The 24,348-nt window shown below is 37.1% G+C and overlaps 2 protein-coding genes across 2 annotated transcripts; both read right to left on the bottom strand.

Annotated features, from left to right (window-relative positions):
* Positions 1–8,976: 8,976 nt before the first annotated feature.
* Positions 8,977–13,903, bottom strand: LOC127795611 (aminomethyltransferase, mitochondrial). Its single transcript, XM_052327393.1, has 4 exons — positions 13,744–13,903; positions 12,357–12,935; positions 11,480–11,598; positions 8,977–9,671 (listed from the first exon to the last, which is right to left on the bottom strand). Exons 2-4 carry the CDS (start codon positions 12,915–12,917, stop codon positions 9,125–9,127), a joined length of 1,227 nt encoding a protein of 408 aa, XP_052183353.1. The 5' UTR covers positions 12,918–12,935; positions 13,744–13,903; the 3' UTR covers positions 8,977–9,124.
* A 645-nt stretch (positions 13,904–14,548) lies between these two features.
* Positions 14,549–22,917, bottom strand: LOC127795817 (uncharacterized). The gene is made up of 6 exons (XM_052327723.1): positions 22,381–22,917; positions 21,048–21,704; positions 19,794–20,252; positions 16,778–16,950; positions 15,598–15,781; positions 14,549–15,194 (listed from the first exon to the last, which is right to left on the bottom strand). Exons 1-6 carry the CDS (start codon positions 22,810–22,812, stop codon positions 15,102–15,104), a joined length of 1,998 nt encoding a protein of 665 aa, XP_052183683.1. The 5' UTR covers positions 22,813–22,917; the 3' UTR covers positions 14,549–15,101.
* Positions 22,918–24,348: the final 1,431 nt, after the last annotated feature.

The following is a 24,348-nucleotide window of genomic DNA, read 5'->3' as shown; positions in this document are numbered from 1 at the left end:
TGGCCCATAGCGGTTCCATCCTGGCCCTGTACCCGCCTGTAATATCATTATTGCAATCACTTCTGGATTTTTGCGCGCCTACCTTAGATCTTATTCTCATTAATGTTACATCCCATTCTTATTAATGATAGATCTCATCACCTGAAGGCATATGACATACTCAGGATGACATTCTCTCTTCATATATATATATCTACTAGCTCTCTTTAGAGCAGATGTATGTTTTTCTTGCTAGCCTACTACTACATAGTTGCTCTTGACTCTCATACTTACTTGAGCATCGGAGTGCTTGCAGGTACCGGTGGTCGAAACACTCACCACAACCATATTCCCTTGCTGTGCCTATTTTCCTTCCCAGTTGTGTTCATTTTATCAGTGCGGACCAACGAATCACGGTTGACCAATTTCCAACGTTAACAATTCCCTTGAAATTTTTTCACTCCTTCCACAAGTTTATATATGCAATTGTTTTACTATCCACAAGATGGAGGAGGTCAACATCCCTATTACACTCGGAAGTTGGATTCTTTTGGTGCGTCCATGAATATGCAGGAATGCAAGTATTTATAAAATATGCGATCCTCACTCAAAGTAAAGGCATGCCTCTACGAGTAACTACGTATTATTTTTACTTATGATTCTTGTTCCATTTTCAGTTATGCTCTATCCAATCATGAGGCTCGCGCATGTATCAGACCTATGCCTAATCAATCGAACGCTAATTCATTCTTCAAAAGAATGCTCATTCTATTGATATCTGTGTAGTTCTCAAAAATACAAAAGATGAGATGAGCCAAAAGAGTCAAAAAGAGGTGAAAAGAAATCTATTCTAAATTAGGGCCCTAAAATCCATCCTCTAGAGTAGGGACCCCTCCTAAAAAGTCCAAATCTGTAAATTCAATATTTGTCAAGGCATCAATCGCCTATGTTCCTTAAGGAGCTCTATGGTCGGCTGGCGTTTGAGGAGCTTTATGGACCTGTTGTAACATCCCAGTATTTTGAGGAGAAAATAAATTCTTGTATTTCTATAATTTATTAAAAATTTATGATTTTGAGGAATTTATTGGAAGACATTAAATTTATCTTATCTTTGACTGAGGTAGGGATCAGAAGTTGTGAAACTTTTAGGGTTTAAATTATCATTTTAAGGTGAATAAAATATTATAATAATCGATGTATAATAAATAATATATATAATAAAATAAAAGAAGTGAAGATAATTCTGAAATAAAGTGATCGTTATTATGATACGTTATATTAATAACATATATTAATAGTGATTTAATAAATACGTTGTGTGTTATATATATAAGCAAGGAAAGGGGAGGAGGCTCCCACGTGCTGCCATCTCAAACATTATATATATATATATATATTGGTGTGTGCGTGTGGGCTAATGGCATGTGAAGGTTAGTAATAGTGGTCGGAAATTAAGCAAAAGAGGGAAAGTGAGATTGGCAGGCATAATCATGCGCATGAGAAATCTCAATTGGGGACTTGATCTCTAAAATTATAATGACAATGGTATATATGTATGTATGTTAATATATATATATATATAGTAAGGTGATATATATATATATAGATAAAAGAGAAGTTATTAAATTATTAAATAAAATATATGAAAATTCTAGAGGAAGAAAATTGAATTGGGAATAGTATGGGTAGAGAATATTTTGTCAAAGCGATAACTTAACTTAATTTGATGGACTGTAGAACATTGATTTGAAAGGAAAGGGCATAGGAGCATAGGCCCATGATGGCGCATGAAAAATTGGAAATTTGAGAGACTTTTCCTAAAGTCTCTAAATTGATATTATAATATTTAAATAAATATATAGGAAGGTAGTGGGAGACCAAGTTGTATCACTCACGTGAAATTGCTAACGTAATGTATAATATATATAATAATATAATAAAAAGGAAGAGAAGGGGGCAGCAACAGTGTGAGCCTTTCTCAACTTTTGTGTCCATCTCTCTATTTATTGAATGCGTGAGTGTCAAATGCACTTCAGTGCATTATGCATCAAATTTTTAGCTGCCCTTGTTCCGTCTCTTTTCTTCCTTCTTCTATTTTGTCCGTTTGGTTATTCATCAGATTTATTTCTCATATCTTAATAGTTTATAAGCTTACTGCAAACACAAAAGGAAAACTATTAAGGCAAGTTACTAATCCCTTACAAGTTCCTATATCTCTTTTATGGTGAGGCAAGTTTTTATACTCTTTTATCTAAATTTTTCTTTAGTTCTTAAACTTCTTTTCTATTTTAGAAAATTTATTCTTTTCTTTTTGAATAAATTTAATATTATAATTCTTGCATGTCTATCATATTTAATCTTGAAAGTAGGGTTTCGGTTCATCCTATATTTTTAAATGGAATAGTGTTCTTTGTCATAATAAGCTCTATATTTTTTTTGATGATCCAAGCTTCTTTGTCCGCTTGATCCATGATTAAACATATTTATGTTATGATATTATGTTCAAACAATATGAGTGATTTTATAATATAGGTTATGTTGATTATTTACTTCATTAATACTATTGGTGGTACTAACATTTCGATAGTTTTTAAATTACTCTCTCGTTGTTATAAAAATTATATACTCGAATAAAATTACTTTTTGTAATTTGTACAGTTAATATATTATATGTTATTAGAAAATGAAAGAATCATATAAACTGTTGGGTATAACGAAATAAAAATAAAAATGGAAACATGATTATCTATCTGTATATATATACATATATGATATTGTATGGTATAAAAATAAAATAACATAAAGTAAAATAGTGGTGAGGCAGCTTGCATAATCATGCGAGCTGCAAACAAGAAATGGAAATGGGAGATAATCTCCCATGTGATACTTAGGATAATATATATATATATATATATATTGTAATAATAATATATAGATTATTGGCGAGGTGGAACCCAACTAATGCATTTTTAAGTGACCATTTTTTTATTTCTTTTGTTCTGTTTAATTAATTCAAGCATATGATATACATATGATTTATTTATATAACAGTAAATATTTATAAATCTTGTTGGTTATTAATATGTATATTAATTGATTTTATGTTATGATTAATTACGATTGGGACTATACGTTATAAATGTATATTCACGAACATGATGAGACGCATAATATATAATTGTGTATGAGTATATAATTATCTTGTATCATCTTATGAATTTTTTATTCTTTGAAAATTGTTTAAGTGTACATGATGATGGTTATTGTACCATAAGCTCAGTGGACGAAAGTCTAATGCGAGGGAGCTTCGGTTCGTATTGGACGACTATTATGTCGAAAGCTCGATAGACGTAAGTCTAACTAAAAGAAGGATTTCGGTCCACAATTTAATATTTAATGTTTATTTTTGTAAATATATGACCATAAGTCAGGTACGTATTTTATGTCTTAGTGCCAGTATGACTTATGTGGGCCCAAAGGTCATATGCATGCATTTATGAATGCCTATATTTTTATATGATATGGTAAAGTATAGCGTGGGTGTGTTTAATGTAAATAAGTAAATCTATTGTTTGTTTCGATTCCCATTGATTCATGTCCATTTTAAAATTATATTTGTTGAGCCTTATGGCTCATACCTGCTTTCACATCATTCCAGGTAAAGGGAAAGCAAAGGTCGAAGGTGAGTCTAGTGGAGTTTGATCCTCGTTGGGTATACTTGTGTACGGAACAATCCCGACTGAAAAGGTCTTTGGGAGTATTTCAAATGTAAGGGCAAAATTGTTGTATTTTATTATGTTGAACTTCTTGGGAATTATGATTGTATTAGATGAACATATGGTTTATAATATTTATTTTGCTTCCGTGGTGTAAAAAAAAAAAAATCGAGCTGTTACACCTACAGGGTTGGAGAGATCCCCTATCTCAGTATTCAAATATTCTTTCGACACCTTAAGGTCAAGATCCCTATATTCTTGCTAATCGTGGATGCCTTCTCTAATCTTTTCAGCTGTGAAAACTACGTCAAAATGGTTAGTGTTCAAGCGTGTTCTCTCGAGATACCCCTGCGCTAAATAAAATCCATACTTAGCAAAGCCTAAGGCATATCTCTCATTTTCCTCCTAGCATATTTTCGAGAAAGCCGATATTCTTTCACTACCTCTGCTCGAATGGCATCAATATTGATCTCCTTAAGCTGGCTAGACAACTCCTGAAATTGAGCATGTGTGCTTTTCCTTTCCTCCAAGGCCTGATTAAGTTTAGCAGTTATGGCAGAGTTGGCTCCCATAAGTGCTGGTTCAGCCTCACCCTGTTCCCTCATTTCTTCCTCTAGCTACTCAACTTCACCCTTTAGGAAGTTTCTCTCCTTCTTGACTTCCTTAGCCTCATGCTTATGATGAAGGGCTTGGTCCCTGTATTCCCTCAGGTCCCTAACTTCGTGCTCTAAGCGACTTGTCTCATCCATTTGGCTGAGAAAGTTGCAAGTCATCCTAGCCTTGTCAGTCTCAACTTTAGCTAGGTTTACCTGAGCGTTAGTCGTCACAATCACCTGACGTTGCACTCCCTGTTAGCCAAGTAAAAAGTTTGAATATTAGAAGCTACAATATGAAGAGGAGACGACACTCAAAAAGGAAAAAAATTCAAAATATTTCATACCTTAGCCAAATATTGTTCCACTATATCCAACTGACTCCAAGTGCTCCCTGGATATCTCAATTCATCGCGCGACATTACAGTGGCGTACATCAATTCGCAACGCCCGACTATGCAATAAAGTCTGTGTTTAGGAGTTCTGAGCGTACCATAAATTCACACCCTCTAAGTTGTTGATGCCCTACAAGCACTAATCCTTGGTGGATAAAGCCCAAATCTAGGAATTAGGGCGAGTGTTCCCTAGACTCCATATCTAGCTCCCTATACTCTAGGCATTTCGTAGGCTGCGAAAAAGGTAAGTTGCTAATGGCCCAATTTCGACCATGATACCTCTCTAGTTTAGCCTAAGCCTCAGCCTCCTCTCTTGTTTCCCAAGCAACCTTATCATCCTTCAAAGCAGCTTGAGTCCTTGGGCTTAATGGCAATGGTGGTGGTGGTGGTATTTCTCCATTTTCAATAAATTTGGCTGTAGATGGAGGATATGGCAGAAGATCCCATAAAGGGAAGTTGAAAAAATCATCAAACGGGTCCGTTTTTTTGTTTCTGCAAGCCAATGTGATCTCTCTCTCTTCAATCTCTCCCATAAAAGAAGAGGCTTGGGTAACTTGTAGTTGCGTCCCCTAGTGGGCCTCCTGCATTTCTTGTTTCGACTTCTCTTACCTACCCAGCATTATCCTCTGAAACTGTCGCATCTCTACACACCCAAAAACAATCAAACAATCAATGCAACCATCATAATATCTGAAAAGGCAAAATAAAAGAAAAGGCTCAAGGTGAGCACTTTCGGGGTCTACCTCCCATTCACATCCATCATCTTCCTTTTCTCCCATTATGTCCTCATCTCCTGTTACATCTACCTCTTTATCATTATCCTTATCTTTTTCACTTTCTTTACTATTATCCGACAAAAAGGACGATGATGATGCAACCTTTGGGACTCAATTGTCCTCGAAGGACCAAATCACTATCCTTTACTACAACCATTCAACCCGCTGCAATAAGGCACTCGTTGACTGCTAAGTCTAACAAGACCATTGGACCCTTTTAGGTCAAATTATTAATTTCATCCTAGTGTTCCTTTACTAGTGAATTCACGTTCGACCACTCATGCCTTACGCTCCTCATCTCTTTATTATGCCAAGATAAAGATGACCTCCAACATCCTAGGGGCGACGTCACTACCAGCCACCTAGTTTTAAAATTGTCTATCTTTTAAGGTCTGCTTCTAAATAGCCTAACCCTATTAGGCATCATTTGAAGGGATGCAAATTCTTTTTCTCCCCTTATGGTTTGGGTGGGATAAAAGCAATGCAATAAGGAGGTGGTAGGTTCCATCCCACGCTCTTTGCACAAAACAAAAAATCCAACCAGCACAACCCAGCCATTTGGATGTAACAGGGCCGACACCAGCATTTCTTCCTCCAAAAATTGTATCCCAAAAAGGTGCAGTGGAATCCTAAGTCCTGCCTGCAAACTATCTAAGTGTATCACTACCTCTCATCTTTCAACAGTAGTCGCAAGCTCCCTAGCCTTAGGACCCCTTGGTTTCCACGATTAAGGAATGCGATAAGATCGCACAAAGCCTTCGACAATTTTGCCTCTTAGAACTGAGGATTGCAACTGTGAGGAGATAGGAATTTTAGTATGAGGCTGTGAGGAAGCCATTTTTACCTCAAAGTATGTATTTTCGGTGAGTAAGAGTCTTCCGGAGGTTATGAATCTTCGAGGAACCAAGAGCAGCAAGGAGTCTTCAGGATGATCGAGAGTCTTCGGATGCTCCAGATGACTTTGGCTCTTTAGGGGAAATGTGGCCCATTAGGGACCACTGCATATTTATGGTCCAAGTCCTCAACAGTCAGTCACCAATTCCTCGGAGACTCTGCCTTAATAAGTCATACTTAGCACCCACCTTTTTTACTCTTCCCTTTGCCTTTCAGCCCAAGGCAAGAGTGAAGAGCTATTGTTGTGGGATGCCCTATAAATTTTACGTAAATCATAAGTAGTTTCCCGTTGAGACCAAAGTCCCCAGAGAGTCTCTAAGATAAGAGTCACCCAGGGCCCTAGAGTCCCCCAGGTTGGTCTAGCCTTCTCATTCTGCATAGTCCAAAGACTTTTTCAGAGTCTTCTGAGCAAGAGATACCCAGTGGCCCCGAACTCTTTTGGACCACCTGGAGACATTCATCAGGGCATCTTAACCCCCAAGATATCTCTAGGCCCTCCAGCCTCACCCGATGCATCTCTAGGAAGAGTCTGCAGACTCATCTATGAACCACACCAATCATCTATAAATACTAGCTGTCTTCATGGCAAACAGATCTTTTTGAATCTTTGGGACCCCTACTCTCTCTCTCTAAGACTTACTCAAAAGACCTCTACCCTATATTACTCTTCGGGATATCGAAAGACATCTTAAAACACACATCATCATACATATATTTCATACTTTTACACGAACTTCTTGGACTTTATTGTTTGACTTAGGCATTGGAGGGCCCATGTGGGGAAAATCCTCGTGTGCCTTTTTGATGTCCTTTGTGGTTGCAGATTCAGCCAGGTCTTTAATCCCATTAGAAGCCTTCATCGGAGACCCTTCATGATGCCTCTATCCTCGAATCCCTGAAGACTCTCCCGGATTGACAATCTTGAAGACCCCATTCTGTCTCCTGAAGCTCCAGCCTTCTAGGACTGCTGATCCGATTCAAACCTAATGGACCTTGCTTGCAACATCTTAGATCCTCTGTCTAGCTGTGGAACTCTACTTTGGTTGTTTTTAAGATAAATAAATTTAGTTATTATAATTTGACAATAACATTTATGGCCATATACTCTATAATAACATTATATCTTATGTTAAGTTTAAGGATTTTTTTCTGATTACATTTGAAAGTTCTTCAAAAGAATTTTAAATCTCCAATCATCTCTAAGGTATATCTTCAATAATGACCTTATTTTTTATGTCATGTTTAAGGAACATTTTTCCCCCTTAATAAATTTAAGAGTTTTTCATTAAGTTTTTATTAATTTTCACTCCATCTTTTGTTACAAGTAAATTTTACTTATAAGTCGAATAATTCCTCGATCCCAAACTTGAATAAAAGAACAAGGTTATGTGTTATATAACCAACAATTAAGGTAAAACCCATAAAATCAAAACATGAAAAACTCTAAACAATGAGAAACCATCAAACAAGTCATGATTTGAAAAAAGTTAATTATTTTTAGTTTGCACGTTTTATTTCAAAGGCTCTGTGATATCTGCTTTTGCTCTCCATAAGATCTCTCAAGCATCAACCAGTGTTCTAAAATGCACCAGGTTGGGGCCTAGCGCCTAGGCGAGGCCTAGAAAAACTATTATTTTTTAAATTAAAATTCATATTATTCCAAATATACATATAAATTAAACAAAAATATGAAATATTAATATAGATTATTAAGTTTAGGGTTTAGACTCTTGACTTTGTGAAACACAACTTATAAGCATTAGAAATAATAGAATCAAATAAAGACATAATAACAAAATACAACACTTGGCGAAGAAAGAAGAACTTAGCGAAGGAAGAAGAACACAACCAAATACAAACAATAGCAACAACAAGCATCTGCAACAAAAACACTTGGCGAAGGAAGAAGATCAAGAACAAGTAGCTGCTACAACAACTACTGCAAGAGACGGTCAAGAACGGAGGAACTTCAAACCCAGATGATGGTTGTACGTATTGAAGGAAGAAGATTGAGAACGGTAGGGAGACGATTTGCGGTGGCAGCAGCAACGACAAGGAAAGAGCAAGCAACGAGTCAGGCGGTGTGCGACGAGAGACGACCTAGGCAGCCCAAGTAGATAGGCAGCTGCAGGCGGCGCCTGCGACTAGGCTACCCAAGCGGCTAGGCGTCGCCTAGGCGTCGATTTGGTTAGAGTAATCGGCATGGCGTCTAAGGGTGTCGATCAATAGTTAATTGTGGCGGCTAGGAGCCGACTAATGCCTAGGCGGTGCCTAGGCCGCCTTTTAGAACACTGGCATCAGCAAATGATTTATTGCTCCATGTGTTTTTGCTAATTCATCTCCAGTAACAGAAACAAAGGCTGAGACTTATGATTAGGAAGCTGTTTTTGTTCCCCCACCCACAAAATATATATATATATATGTATGTATATAAATAAGCTCAATTGCTGAAATGCCACTAGAGTTGTAGACAGTCGAGCCGAGCCGAGCCGATCCGATTGCATAAAAGCCCAAATTAACCAGATGTTTCCAGCCCGGAAAACTACAGAGTCAGCCGGAATCATCAGCAATTCCAACTTGAAAGTATGAAGGAATAGAAGAAGCAGAAGCAGCAGTATGACCATTGCATAACAATCAAAAGAAGATTATTAAACCAAATGACCATTGTATGACAATCAAAAGAAGATTTAGTATTTCTAGAAGTATTAAGCTCATGGAAACAAAGTCAAACTGAGGAACCAACATGCAAAGCTCAGCCCGCACAGAGATTATTAAGATGGCTTGTAGTATTTTGTTGGTACGAAAGGCATTTTCGTGACGTTTCCATCGTAGGGCTTTCCTCGAACCAGGATCTTAACCTTGGTTCCGGGTTTGTGGGAACCAGATTTGACGTATCCCATTGCTATGTTCTTCTTGAGGCAGGGGCTAAATCCTCCGCTGGTGACTTCCCCGATGCTACTCCCCTTCTCGTCCTGAATCTCACTGTGGCTTCTAGCAGGTGGACCTGCAGAGAAAAAGCCAACGCGCCTGATCGACGGACCCTCTTCAAGTTGTTTGAGGATTACCTCGGCTCCAAGAAAGCCGCCTTCTGCCCTCCTCCTCTTCCCGATGGCCCATGTGAGTCCGGCCTCTACCGGTGTTGTGTGCTGTTCCATGTCATTGCCATACAAACACAGACCGGCCTCGAGCCGAAGACTGTCTCTAGCACCCAGCCCGGTCAATCTTATCTTCCCTTCAGATTTCTCTAAGATTGCTTTGGCAAGTTCCACTGCATGCTCTGAAGGAACTGAGATTTCAAATCCATCTTCACCGGTGTACCTGAATACAAATACACATAGCCAGAGATAATGATCTAAATTCACAGCTTTCTCCAAGTAGAGTAACAAGACGAAAACTTCAATGAACTGAACAGGGAAAATTTGGGAGGATATTAATCTTTTGCTGTCTTGGTGAGTCAGAGATTCTAATTTGTCAGTTTAGGCAAGTCCATTCAGTCCGGGATTCAGAAACACAAGATACAATGAAATTATTCAATCAAATTCATTAATGGACAAAGCAACGGATCACTAAACTTCTTTTGGAGCCTAGCATCTAGTATACCGAGAGAGAGAGAGAGAGAGAGAGCCGGGAGGGGGGGGGGGGGGGTGTCAGTGTAAGAAGTAGCTGTCCATTTCAACATTCTAACTGAATCTTCCAGCAAAACATATATAGATGCATTGAGCACGAAATCTCTTAATAGTGGGAATCAGATCAAATTAAGACTGGTATCCAACGACCAAAGAACAGGAAAATCATAGTGGCGTGAATTTTTCAAAAGTCCATTCCAAAATTTTAAACACTGTCAGAAACCAGGAAACAATGTTATACATCATTCTGGGACTTGAACAGGCTCGAGAATGTGGCGTCATATCTTCAAGCATATAATGCAGCTAATAGCTATCAGAGTGATTTGAGTTTATCTTCTATGTACAAACTCCAAGGTTGAAAGAGGAATCATATACATAAACTTTTTGAATATAACACAGGTGATGAGCACATAGCACATGGAATCCACACATGTAGTGGGAGAATAGGAGGCAGGACCAAGAAATGATCAAACAGTGTTAACACAACCGGGTTGAAGCAACTGGATCAACCGGGAACCAGCCAATGGACTTGTCTGGCTGGAAGCAAAGACCCAGCTTGTTGAATCAGGTGAACTGGTCCAGTTCAACCGGGCAGTTTCTTTTTTTAATTTCATTTTTAACTGTTAAATAATAATAATAGAAAAGCAATTGATGTCAACTCGTTAGATAGCATCAGTAACTTTGATGGTTCAAATCTTATTCAAAATAAAGGACAACACAATGGAAATATTTATAATGAAATGTAATTTGGATATTGTTGATGTATCAACTTTTTTTGTACTTGTTGATTTCGTAATTTTGATTTTTTTTTTTTTATTTTCATCCTAAACTTGTGTTAACATCGTTTATGGTTTTTTTCCCATTGTACTATAATGTTAATAAATTTAAGTCCATTATAGTATTTTTGTGATGAATTTTATTATTTATTATTTTCTATATCTAAGTTATAATTATTACGTCTTTATTTATTTAACAAAAATAAATCCCATTTTGACCCTTGACCCTCTCCCATTTTCAGTTCAATACCCAATTCCAGGTCTCAAAACATTGTGATCAAACTTAAGGCAATGGCCAACCAGGAAAGGGCTCAAGGAGCCTTAGGTCTCTTAAGGAACTTAATCGTCCCAATAAGGAGCAATCATATAAATGATTTTATAAATAAGCTCATAGTAAGAAAAAGAAAGGGAAAATAAATTAACTTAAAGAAGTATAGACCTATAAATTGTTAAAATAAACATCATTCAGAATAAGTGAGATTGATAAATTGCTATTAGGTCCTAATACATGGGGGTTTTCTGCTTGCTTTTGGCATTATCCCACTGATAGGAACAGAAGTAAGCAAGATCCATCTAACTACATGCTAGAGTCATTTTCTCAATGACCGGAGGACAGAAGCCACAAAAGATAGTTTCAGTAAATCAGTGAACTCATAAATGAAAAATGGTCATTGCTTGAAGAATAGTTAAATAATCTGACGGAGCAGTCATGTAACCAACATACCCTGTCCTGGTAAGAAAGCAATGCACCCCATTAATATCCAACATCCGAAACTCTCCAAAGTATACCTTGCTCAAATTGTCCTTTGTCAGGTGTTGAAGAGCAGGCGCTGCAAGAGGACCCTGCACCAGACACACCCAAAAACTTCTTAATTTAGGTAACAGGGTTGTCATAAACCCTATTCTATACTCATCTGTTGAAAAGAAAAATGTTACAATGTAGAGACAAAAGATAGATGAAGCAAGAACATGACCATGATAAGGTAAAAAGAACAGCAGCTTAAATGATACAGAGTATTAGATCTGTACATAAGCAGCCCATAAGTTTGTGCAGACAAATAACATATTTGGAGAGACAAAGGCAAAGTCCCAGCTTACCTAAATATCTCATGATAAATTAAGAAAAGTTTGAAGGAGAAAGCCCCATGTACATCAGAGCTCAAAAGAAAGAAATGAAAACAGGGGAAAAAAACACCACCAACATAAGCACGTGGAAAAAATGCGGTATCAACTGAAGATACTAGATGACTAACAATGAGACGTAGAAGCAGAAAAGGATACAAGAGCTGGTTCTTAAATCAAATTGAAAATGAATTATCACTGTATCTCATATGAAATACTAAAATTGTCTCCAGTGTTAATGACTACTGAAGAATGCAGCCAAAAGAATTAGACTAATGATGAAGATGCTCATAGTTGAATTTCATGAAAAATTGAATTTTGATCCACACAAACAGTTATTCACGTGGGTGTAGTAATAGATATGAAATTATAAATCCAGTATTACAGAAAGATATTTCCTAATTTAATATTCCAAAAGGAGACAAAGAGGTCACTAATATTGTTGAAATATCCAAGCAACATAACTTGGCACAATTTACCTGGAGAGCTAGCAGAGATCTCTCATCATGAATGTGCCAAGTGACATCTCCACCTTTGGCCTTGAATGCCTTCATATGTGCCTCAATGTGTGCAAGATCCTTATCTCTGCACCCCGCATTCACAACCAGGTATATGTAGTCATCCTTGACCTTTGTGATAACCGAATCATCAATTGCCCCTCCCTTCTCATTTGTGAAGACAGTAAGAGTCCCTGTTCCAGGGGCAAGCCCGGCAACATCAGCAATAACAAGTTTCTCAAGAAATGGGATACAGTCCTTCCCCTTGAGGCTCAGCCCACACATGTGAGAGACATCAAAAAGCCCACCATTTTCTCTACAGTTCACAGTGGAATCCATGATTGAGTCCTTGTATTGAATCGGCATACTCCAACCAGCAAATGGAACCATCTTGCCACCATTTGAGACATGGAAATCATATAAAACTGTCTTCTTAAGTTCAGCTTCTGTGGCAAAGCATCGCCGACCTATGACCTTCTTATCAGCTTGAGAAAGTCGGCGAGTGATTGATTGCCCAAGTTGCCACAAAGCTCCTCCCCTCATTTTCTTGTAGGCTTGCGTCTAATTGCCACTCATCAAAATAGACATAATACTCAGATACCGTGCATAACCAAGAACTAACAAACAATTGCATTCAACGTTCGGCCAAAACTAAAATTAAGCATGATCACAGCCAACAAATGGATAGCACAAACCAATCACATAGAAACCTAAAGAAATTGAGAGTTGATTTAAAATAATGGAAACCTCGAGAAGGAGCTTTAGACATCACAATGACCAACCAAGCTAGTACATTGAGATTTACATTGCATTTCAGGGCAGTGCCTCTTATGCAATAGAGACAATAAACAAGATAATCAACATGGACAAAACAAATACTAATCATTTCACTCTGAAGCATCCTAATGCATCTCCAAATTTCCAGGGCATTAATGGCCAGCAATCTACTCGAAACAGATTGACCAAAATACGAATTCAAACTTCAACAGTACGCGATATTAAGGGCTCGGCATTCGTTTAACATGCTATCAAGAACAGAATCAGCCGAATTGACAAACTATGCTGAAACGGACTAGAATCAGTCATTTCAGGAGAATCAAGAAAAAGTAGAGGCAAAACACCAGTCACTAGAAACGATCTTGAAATGGTACCAAGAAATTCATGGAAAAATTTAAAAAAATCAGAGAGAAAGCGGATCGCAGCAATGACAGATGCCTACCTGGCAGAAGAAATAACCCACAAACAAAATTGATTTGAGATCAGAAAATTATCATTTAGACACAATCTCAATGACACCACCCAACTCATGCATTGAAACACATCTATATATATATATATAGAGAGAGAGAGAGAGAGAGAGAGAGATTACAGAACGGGTTGTTCGTTGATGGAGCTCTTCTTCTCTTTCTCCTTCAAAGGGTGAGCAAATCCGTGCGGCTAAGTGAGCATTTGGGAAGAACAGAAGAGAAAAGAGATAGAGGGAGGGAGAAAATAATGGCCTTTTAATATATATATATATTAAAATATATATATGTCCAATTATATTATATATATAAATTATAAAAGGAAAGGAAAATGCAAAGGGTTGGTGGAATGCAGTGGGTGGCGGAGAGATCCTCAATCTTTCTCGGCCAAGTCGAGACAACCAAACCACATCCCCACCGGGTGGTGCTCGTCGTAGCAAACCAGCAAGCACTCTCTCTCCCTCTCTCTTGCCGTTGGTAGGATGACGATCGATTGTGGGTGAGATGATGAGATTGTAATTTCACTTTAATTTTTTGGAAATTTGCTTATTAACTACTTGCAATTTTTTTTATCGTAATCAAATAAAGAATAGTTTAATATTCTTATAACTTATAAGATTGTGTGCATTTTTTTTAATAGGAAGGATTAAATGAAGAAAATGAATAGATAAATGTCAGTAACATTTTCATTAATAACTTTTTAGAAAAGTTTATATAAAGAAAAATATTTTTTTAATTATTAACTCTCAACCAAACAAAGCCAAGAATTAGTTGGTCACGGTCAAATGGCGGAATGCAACACCTTGCATCATACTTATGCCATACATTCAATCTATAATACTATATTATCATTATTAAATATATAATAAGAAATTCAGTCATTTTTGTGTTGTCATCAACCTCCCCTCTCTCTCTCTCTCTCTCTAAAAGTAAATACCAAGTTTGGTGAATTTTGTATTATGGCGTTCAAAGTTCAAACTCAACTCGTCTTACTATAGTTGTAGCCAAAAATGAAATGAAAATATTCAACTCGAAACAAATACAAGATGGAGGACTTCAACTCATTACATGTATACGAGATGACGCATACGTCCGAGAAGGTTGCCTTCGGCCGAGAGCACCACAAAAGCACATCAATATCGAACTACATCAGAAGGTTGTCAATCAACAACAATAGTAACCAAAAAAGCCTTAACCACTGCGTAGGCGGGCTGAGCGGCAGAGCTGGTTATATGAATTCTGAAACTACGTGAACATCATAACCTCAAAGAGTTCAGAGAAAAAGGCGCCATCTTTGTCTAGAACTAACCCAGTCCTCACAAACTTTGTTCCTCTCCAGTCATCTATATCCGGACTATATAGCCAATTCGAACCCTTCCTTCTCAATGGCATGAATAGCACACATTGCATCGCTTCATTCTTCCAGTAAGAATCAACTCAACGTTCACTCTTGTTGCCTGGTGTGGTATATACAAGGAATCCATCACAAATGTGCAGATGACAGAAGTGCAACCTTGTCTTTCAGAGACTTTCGTGCGCGCCAATAGATGGCGTTAGCTGTTTCTGAGGTTCCCATCTGTAGAATTTATCAGAAAGCCAAATCAGTTCAGTTGAGTTCAGTTCAGTGTGGTATAAGATAGGTAACTGACTAAATCATGAATTAAATATGTGGATCTAAGCAATCAAATATCAATCAGAGAGAGACCAAACTGAAACTGTCTATAGGAGTACAAGAACAAGAGACCGGCTAATCAGAGAGGCTTGATTCTCTAATTATTTTGAGTTCAAAAGCATAACAATATTCAAATTCTGCAGCTCCGATGACTAACGTGAGACCACGGATCCAATCATATTTTTTATTTTTGTTTTTAAATTCAGGTGTAGAGTAGTCCATTCACTATTCCTAAAAATATATTCTCGAAATCACAAACCATCATATATGCTTATGTTTTTATTAGTCAGAGTCCATTCATATTTACCTTGCTCTCCATGGAATAATAATTTTGCCACAAGCTCACATCTTGCTTGTAGGTTGCAAGCGCAGATTCATATAATTTCCGGGCTTCTAGAAGACCATCTCTATCACCAGCAGATGCAAGGTTTGCTTCCAACTCAATGCAGTATTGATATATCACGAGTCCAGGACGGGGTAAAGCAAGAAACCTGAAGTGAAACAGGAATACGGCTTGTGACTTACAGTCATCTCCAAATTAGCACATAAGAAAATTTAAAAATGTGAAAAATATAGCAAAGCAGTGCAACAAGCCCATCTTAGATTATATGCATAGCATAATGAAGCATTCAAAAGTAGGTGAGTTGTCCTGCTACAGCATTCAGATTATTGTCTAAAATTGCTGGCTGTGTTCCACCATTGAAATTGAATAGAATGCAAAATGAGTAAGAGAAAGAAGGCCATATTCATGCTCCTTTGTGCCTGACATGGTATATTTATAAGATGGAATTACTACCTGCTTTAATAGTGTTGAGGGTCCATAGCATCTTACAAAAAAAAAGAAAACATGTTTTCCAGTCTGCCTTAAAGATTGCATTCAATTAGTCTTTCTCAAGACTGTTCTTGCAATTTTATAGGCACTGATGATCATATAGGAGTAGAACTTTCGTTTGTGTGCATAATGGGTTTAAGCACTACTATAAATCATTTTACTTGGTAAAATAATTTCTGCTAAAAGATGAAGGAGACATTTCAGAGAAGGGATGACAGAATAAAAATTAAAAAAGGAAGTAGACAAATAATAGAGAGAGGAAGCCCCAATCACCTCTATCTTGAAATTATTCAACAAAAATCTAAGGACACACAGCAAGCGATCCATCCTCCTGGACAACCTAGAAACGGGTACACATTTTTTGCTCTTCTTTACTTTCCTTTCCTTTTTCTTTTTCTTTTTTTGATATGAAAATAACAAGAAACAAACTGGACACCCAAAAAGGCCAAAAGAAAATATTACTCTAAATCTTCAAGCAATGGCAGTTCCTGTCAAGGACTTTATTTTCCTAATAAAAAAATGAAACAGAAAAGACGTCTGATATGTAGTGAAAATTTAAGCATGGACTGCAATTTGCCAGCAGTGTGAAATGCAGATAAAACTTTCAGAACATTCATTAAAACAAAGTTCAGAGGTCCAAGATCTAGTGAATTACCGCTTATACATATCCCTTGCATACTGAATTCCATCCTTCTGAAGAACAAAGTTTATTATAGTAGAAGATAAGGAAAATCCATTGTCACTGCCCCCATCTTTAGTTAACGAAACCAGGGCAAGTTCCACCAGCTTGTCAAAATAATGTTTTTGATTTGCAAAATACTTTAGGCCCTGCAGGAAAAATAATGTTAATTGGCTTAAACAACAAAGTTTTCTTTCATCTAGTTGTGTATCATACAGTAAGGAATGAGGAGAAGAAAAATAAACATCAAAGCATAAAGATGATAATAGTAAGGTCTGAAACAAACAACATAACTCAGTGATATCATCCAAGCAGACATAGGAACCCAGCAAAAGCTTACAATTGTAAAAGCAAGGGAAAATTATTTATCCATCATTCCTGTTTTCAGCGCTTTCACAAAATTATTCAATGATTACAAGAGTTAGGTTGGGACATCTTAGTAACTCCGAAGGGAACGTGAACTATACATTTTATCGACGCATAAGTTCAAAAAAAATAAGGCAAGCATTAAAAAAGATGAAAAATCAAAAGGCGGTGGGACCGAATAATATATCAATAGAAATGGAAATACATGGGAGAAGAGGGTATCTCCTGGCTAACGAAATTATTTAACACGATCCTTAAATCAAAAAAAGATGCCAGATGAGTGAAGGAATAGTACTTTGGTTCCTATATACAAGAACAAAAGAGATGTTCAAAACTGTGAAAATTACAGAGGAAGTTAATGAGCCATACCATGAAACTCTGGGAGAGAGTAACAGGGCAGAGGCTCAGAAAAGAAACAGACGTCTTGGAAAATCAGTTTGGTTTCATGTCTGATAGGTTAACAATGGAAACTATATACCTACTGAGGCGCCTAATGGAAAGGTATCGGGATCATCAGAAGGACCCGCATATGGTGTTTTTAGATCTAAGAAAAGCCTGTGATAGGGTCCCTAGAGAAGTATTATGGAGAGTTTTAGAGAATAAATGAGTCCGAATAGCCTATATACAAGCCCTTAAAGACATATATCACGGTGCAGAAATAAAGGTCAGACATGTATCACGGTGCAGAGACAAGGGGATACTAAACCGTTTAAAATTACAATGGAATTGCATCAAGGTTCTACACTAAATCCATACTTATTTGCTTTAGTAATAGATTAACTCACTAAACACATTCAGACAGAGGTGCCATGGTGTATGCTATTTGCAGATGACATAGTATTGGTGGATGAAACAAAAGAGGGAGTGAACACTAAGCTTGAGTTGTGAAAAAACAATTTAGAATCTAAGGGATTTAAATTAAGTAGAAGGAAAACATAATGTATGAAATGTAAATTTAGTAAGAATGCAAGAGTGAAGGATGTTATAATAAAATTGGAAGACCAAATTATACAAAGAAAAAACCATTTTCGATATTTGAGATCAGTAATTCAAAAAGATGGAGAAATTCACGAGGATGTCACCCATAGAATTAAGGGAGGTTGGCTAAAATGGAGAAATGCATTGAGAGTGTTATCTGATGGTAAAATTCCATTAAAACTGAAAGGAAAATTCTATAAAACAGCTATAAAACCAATTTTGTTGTATGGCTCAAAATGTTGGGCAGTCAAATACCAACATGAGCAAAAGACGAGCGTAGCAGAGATGAGGATGCTATGATGGATGTGCGGCCATACAAGAAAAGATAAAATTAGAAATGAGGTTATTCGTAATAAAGTAGGAGTAGTGCCAATCGAGGAAAAAATAAGAGAGACTAGACTAAGATAGTTTGGTCATGTGAGAAGAAGACCAAGAGACACTCCTGTGAGAAGAGTTTATGAAATAAAACAATTAGTCAAAAAAAAAGATAATGGCAGACCCAAAAAGACTTTGGGAGAGACATTAAAGTTTGATATGAAGTGTATGGGCCTAAATGAAGATATGACAAAAGACAAAATAAAGAAATACATGAAAGTTTAGAATTCATGTAGCCGACCCCACATAATGGGATAAAGGCTGAATATGTTGTTGTCCTGTTTTTAGCGCAGAAGAAGATAACCTCATTAAATGGGAAAATTTAGCACATCAAATGAGAAAGGAGAAAAGGTGTAAATAAGTATATTGTCTTCAACCAAGGTTCAGCGTGCAGCATGTCTATTGTAAACCTTGGACGCTCCTAGGGAAGGGTATTGACCCCCGCCAGTCCTCCAGGTGCAACATGACTACTTTAACCTTGGATGCTCCTGGGAGAAGGGGGGTGGGATTCCCCCTTTCATTCTCTAGTGAAACATGTCTATTGTAAACCTTGGATGCAACCCCAGAAGAAAAAGATAGATCAATTTGTTTGGTGAATGGAAATGAATTTGAAGGGATGATCCCAACATTTTGAGGCTTCATTTGGGAATGCAATACTTTGTGGCAAACAGTGTCCCATTCAAATATTGGCGATCCTAATATAGGGCAGGTCCAATTCCCTTCTTAAATTTTTAATTTCCATGAGGGTGTCTTGGTAGCAATAGTAGTTGCATCTTTGTGACTGGAACACTATGGGCTGAAGTTACTATAATAACTACATTGTGATATAAAGGAACCTGCAGCTAGCAACAACATATCAAGCCTTAATCCCACTAGGTGGGATCAGCAATCATTTCTATCAATAGAATGTGCACTAAGCTCTAAAAAAAATATTGAGCAAACATCAGAGATGAATAGGGAGTATAGGCAACTGTAAAGGTGTTGAGATGAGGAACTACCCAGTCTTCTCCCTTTAATCAAAGACAAATATCCCTTACGAGTACTACTTTGATTATCATACTAAAAGGCAAACTATATTAATAGTTTCAAATTAAGGGGAAAAAGGAGTAGTCACAGAATAATATGGCTGATTAAGCATATTTTGGAGACAGGAAAGTCAAAAGACCATAGATTAGGGTGCACAGAATTATAGTTTCAGGTCAGTCATAAAAGAATTTACAGATCACTGAGTTCTGAAACAAACACAGGCAAAATATGGGAGTATTGCTCATACCATAAGCCACAAGCTCTTGGCTTTCCAAACAGCCATTTCTCTAAGAACACTTTTGAGAAGCTCAAAGACAGACATAAGATCAGCTTTACTTGGGAAACCAGATCTCTCTGTAACACATCTCATCTCTAGTGAAAGCCTCAGTACCCACAACTCTACTGCATTAGAAAGTTTTCCATTACATAGCTTTTCTGCCAGCTTCCTAGCTTCCTCCAATCTCCTTGCTTGCATATAAAATGAAACATATTGGCAAGCAAGATCTTCAGTAATGCACCCCTCACTCTCTGCCCTTTCATATACCACCAGAGTATGTGAAATAAGATCTAAAGCATGACCAGAAGGACAGATAGCCCCAGGACTTTGTGCATCTCCATTTTTTTGACCAATAACCTCCCTCAAAAACCTTGTATAGCGACTAAACATCTCATCTGAAGGAAGAACTTCTATAGCCTCTTCATAAACCTGCAGGTGGCAGATATGCAAGCTGATCATCAAGATTATAAACAGGCATACAGTCGACACAGAGAAAAATGCTTGACAGAAAAACTTCATTACTTCTTAGCATGACATTCTTGGTATTCAGCAACACAAGAAAGAAGATATTGATATAATTAGTAGGCTAATACTATTGCAAAGGAGCATAATGGATATGTCTTGAAATTCAACTGAATGGACCATTTAATTCATATCCTAATGGTCCTTCGAAAGTAAAGCATTCACAAATCATAAGCAGAAAAGCATCTGCTTCATCCTGCTGCCCGTTATTGTGATTCAAAATTCCATGAATCGTGTATCACAACAATAAGAAATAGAGATGCCTTTGTTTTCCATTGTTTATCAAGCATACTAAAGACCAATAGCTAGTTATTGTCTTTCTACACTTAAAATAGATGTGAAGTTGCATTTCCAGTGGACAGAGAAAAAGGCATCCAAAATGGTTGTCATGGGGAGGGGAAGTGAAGAGAGAACACAAAAAATATGGTTGCTAAGGGGCCATGAACTTTGCTGCAGATACAAATAAATATACTTGGCCTGCAAATATGAGCCAAAAGTATAATTTGCTTGTGAGGTGCAGTCATATCTTGTGCATGCAATGCCGTGCAGCAAAAGCACCACAATGAGCCAAAAAGACCTATGCATTGATGAAAGCAGTCTTACTTTCTTCCTGGAATCTAAAGACTTGCTGAGTAAACACATCTGTCTATAGGACTACCTATCAGGACTCAATTGAAGCGGCCAGTTCACATGGTATTGTACCTGAATTGCTTTATCTAACCGAGCAGGTGTGATTTCTTTATTCAACACCTGTGTGCTTGTAGAATTAGTAATTTCTAGTCTTGCAAGCCAGTCCCAATACTCTGGATCCTTCGCAAAATCTCTTTTCATGTCAGCCAGTATCTCTTTTCGCATTTCTTCAGAACGACCTAAGTTTATTGCTTCCAGTATCTCAACAAACCGCTTTCTAAGGCTCAAAGAAGAAGGCAGGGCTTCAACAGCACCACCATAAATAGTTTGAAGAATGCTCAAACCTTGTTCCTGAAACAAATCTAACTTCTTGGATTCTTCATTTTGGAGAGCTGCAGATTCATCATTATCTCCACTCTTGTCAAGGGCCACAAACAATTCTTTGTTTTCATCTCTCCATTGGTTCTCCTCAGCAACTTCATAATTCCGAGTAAGTGTTCCCTCATCTTCTCCAAGAGCAACCTTTCTTGCCTTTAACTTATTAAGGTAAGTAAGCTCCATTCGAAGATACTCCACCCAAAGATCCTCTGAAGTTGGACAAGCTCTCAACCCACTTTGCATGATAGAACGAGCAGCTGCAGCATTTAAGTTTTGGTCAAACTCCCAAGCTGCAGCATATATCCAGACACCTGGCACTTTGGGATGAAATCTAATCACCTGAGCCAGGACCTATAAAAAAGTATAATGGCACAAACATTTAAAAAGTTATGTTAAAACCTGATATTCTACAGAATCAAATGGTGGTCTTGAAGACCAAAAGAAAAAAAAAACAAGAAAAAAAAAAAGAGAACCAAAAGATCAATGTGCAACGAACAAAGTAAGTTGAGCGATTTGCAGGATTATGCATTAGTTTGAGCAGTACATTAAAAACATATGAAAAAGTAGTCGTTTAGGCTATTAGCAATTTACCAGTGAACAGATTTTATTCCCCCAAATGCAGGGCAATTCAATATTCACACCAATTCACAACTTAGCAGAATAAATCCCACTAGAAGGATCAGCTACATGAACTCTAGCTCATCAATAATTTCTATTTATGGACATATCTTATGGAACCCCTCGTAACTTGGCAGAATACTTAGCAAGAAAATGCTAAACACAATCTGAACTATGCTCGAGAAAGCCTTTTATCGTTATTAGATGCCAATATGTAATAACAAATTTCAGCTTTCCTCTCTTTGTTGATACCATGTCTGGTTAACCAACAAAGCATATAAGACCCAAATCTGTCAGTACAATACTAAACACGCGGCTTCAATCAGCTAACCGCGTAAAAATATTCACCATTAAACAAATGCAGTTTCTACCATTGCTATATATGAATTTATATGCGTGTATGCATTACCTTCTTCATCCGTCCATTCTTGCGTTGCCTACAGAACTCCAGATACTGAAACCAGAGCTCAAGATCGCCCTTAAACCGCGTCGTGGCGAGGCGATAAATCTCGAGAATCCTGGAAACTCCAGCAAAGTCGGAGACCGATTTCTTCATCTTAATCTTCTTCTTGTTTTCGTCGTTTTCGACGTCTCGCTGATCCTGGAGCTGGCGAGCCACCGCCTTCTTGCGGAGGAGGCGAAGCGCGTCGAGGCTCTTCTCATAGTCGATGTAGGTGAGGAAGTCGTGCTTGAGAGGGCTCGGACGCTTCAGCCTGTACTCGAACTTCCTCCTCTGCTTCACGATCTCCGATATCTCGCGGCGCGTGAAAAGGCCTCGCCGCTCGAGGTCGTCGAGCTCGTCGACCATGCGCTCCAGCTTGTACTGCACCACGTCCGCCATCGCCGCCGGCTGCCTGTGCGTGAGGGCTCGCTCGCCGTCTGGTTTGTCTCTTCGGCGGGAGAGGGAGAGGGAGAGGGAGAGAGGGCTACAGCATCGTCTAGAGTTTGAACCTCGTGTCAACTAATCAAGGCCAAGGTCAAGCCCAAGCCCAAGACAAGCCCGGTCAGAACTTGGGCTCCCAACTTCTATTAAATAAACTAAATTTCATGCGGGTGGGGTTTACATTTGGTTACTTGGGTCACTAACTGGCCCAAATATTCAAAATAATCAAATCTCAGAGAACCTAATGGCATTTTTATAAATAAACTATATTTTAATGGTATTTTTAAAACACTTAACATTTAGGAGTAGGAGATCAAATACCCTCTTATTATATTCTTAAATTATATATATAAAAAAATTTAATAATACAATATGGTTTATGCTTGTCTATTTTCATGTTTTGTTTGCAGTCTCATGTGGGGCTATGATTTTTTATAGCCAAAATCAGATCTCTCTTAAAATTGTTGCCACTTTGATTTACGCTTCAAATTATGTTTTTATTGCAAACAAAAGGAGGACATTACAATGAAACAATTGATTTTAGATGAATTTTTTTTCCTGGATTTGAGTTTTGTCTTAGATAAATTTGAGATGGATTTGAGATAGAAAAGAAATTCATAGCAAATTTAAGACATATTTTGAGATGAATTAGAATCTATCTTAAATTTTAGATGAATTCTAAGACGAAAAAATATTTATCTCAAATTTGAAATAGTTTCTAATTAAATGGGCTTTTATCCATTCTTAGATCGAAATTTTGATTCACAGTTTTGAATGGATTGTTTTTGTCTTAGATTTGAGATGAATATTTTCTATTAATTGTTATTTTTGTAAGAAGAAAGAATGTTTGCTGCTGAAATACAGGTGTAGACTTTTACCCATTGGACAACAACTCAACAACATTGAAGAGGAAAAAACTATAAATACTACAAGAGACTCAAGACAAAGTAGAATGGTGATATGAAAATATTGAACAAAAAGTCTTGACCTGAAGCATTCAAAGCCACATTTTTATTCACTATTAATAGAGAGAATGCTCTTGTATTTAATATATCATTTGAATCTATCCTTTATGAGAAGCCTTTCTTAATTGAGTGCTAAACTATATTAACTTTTTCGAGTATTCACCTACATCATTTTTTAGCTTGTTTTAACTACAAGGGTTAAGTGCTTGAGTCACAAAAAACACATTATAAAGGTTCCAACAATGTAAGTGAAAAGTTGTGTAAAAATTTCTAAGTACGGTAAAAGTTAAATAATAAGTGATTTAAAAATTCTTAATGAAGAATTAAGATAGCGGGTGTAGATAATTTCGATCGAACCACTGTTTATCTTATATGCTGAATTTTTTATTTTAATTTTATTTTAGCATTTTTTAAATATAGAGTGAGCTTAATTCACACATCTTATGGTAACTCTTCTTCAAAAACAATATTTTTAATTAAAAATATATAAAAATTAAATATAACCTTAAATACTATTTATATACAAAAT

The sequence above is a fragment of the Diospyros lotus genome, chromosome 2 (assembly GCF_014633365.1).
Source record: "Diospyros lotus cultivar Yz01 chromosome 2, ASM1463336v1, whole genome shotgun sequence".
Taxonomy (NCBI): domain Eukaryota; kingdom Viridiplantae; phylum Streptophyta; class Magnoliopsida; order Ericales; family Ebenaceae; genus Diospyros; species Diospyros lotus.
The sequence above is the reverse complement of the archived record's forward strand: the minus strand, read 5'-3'. Positions and strand labels throughout refer to the sequence as shown.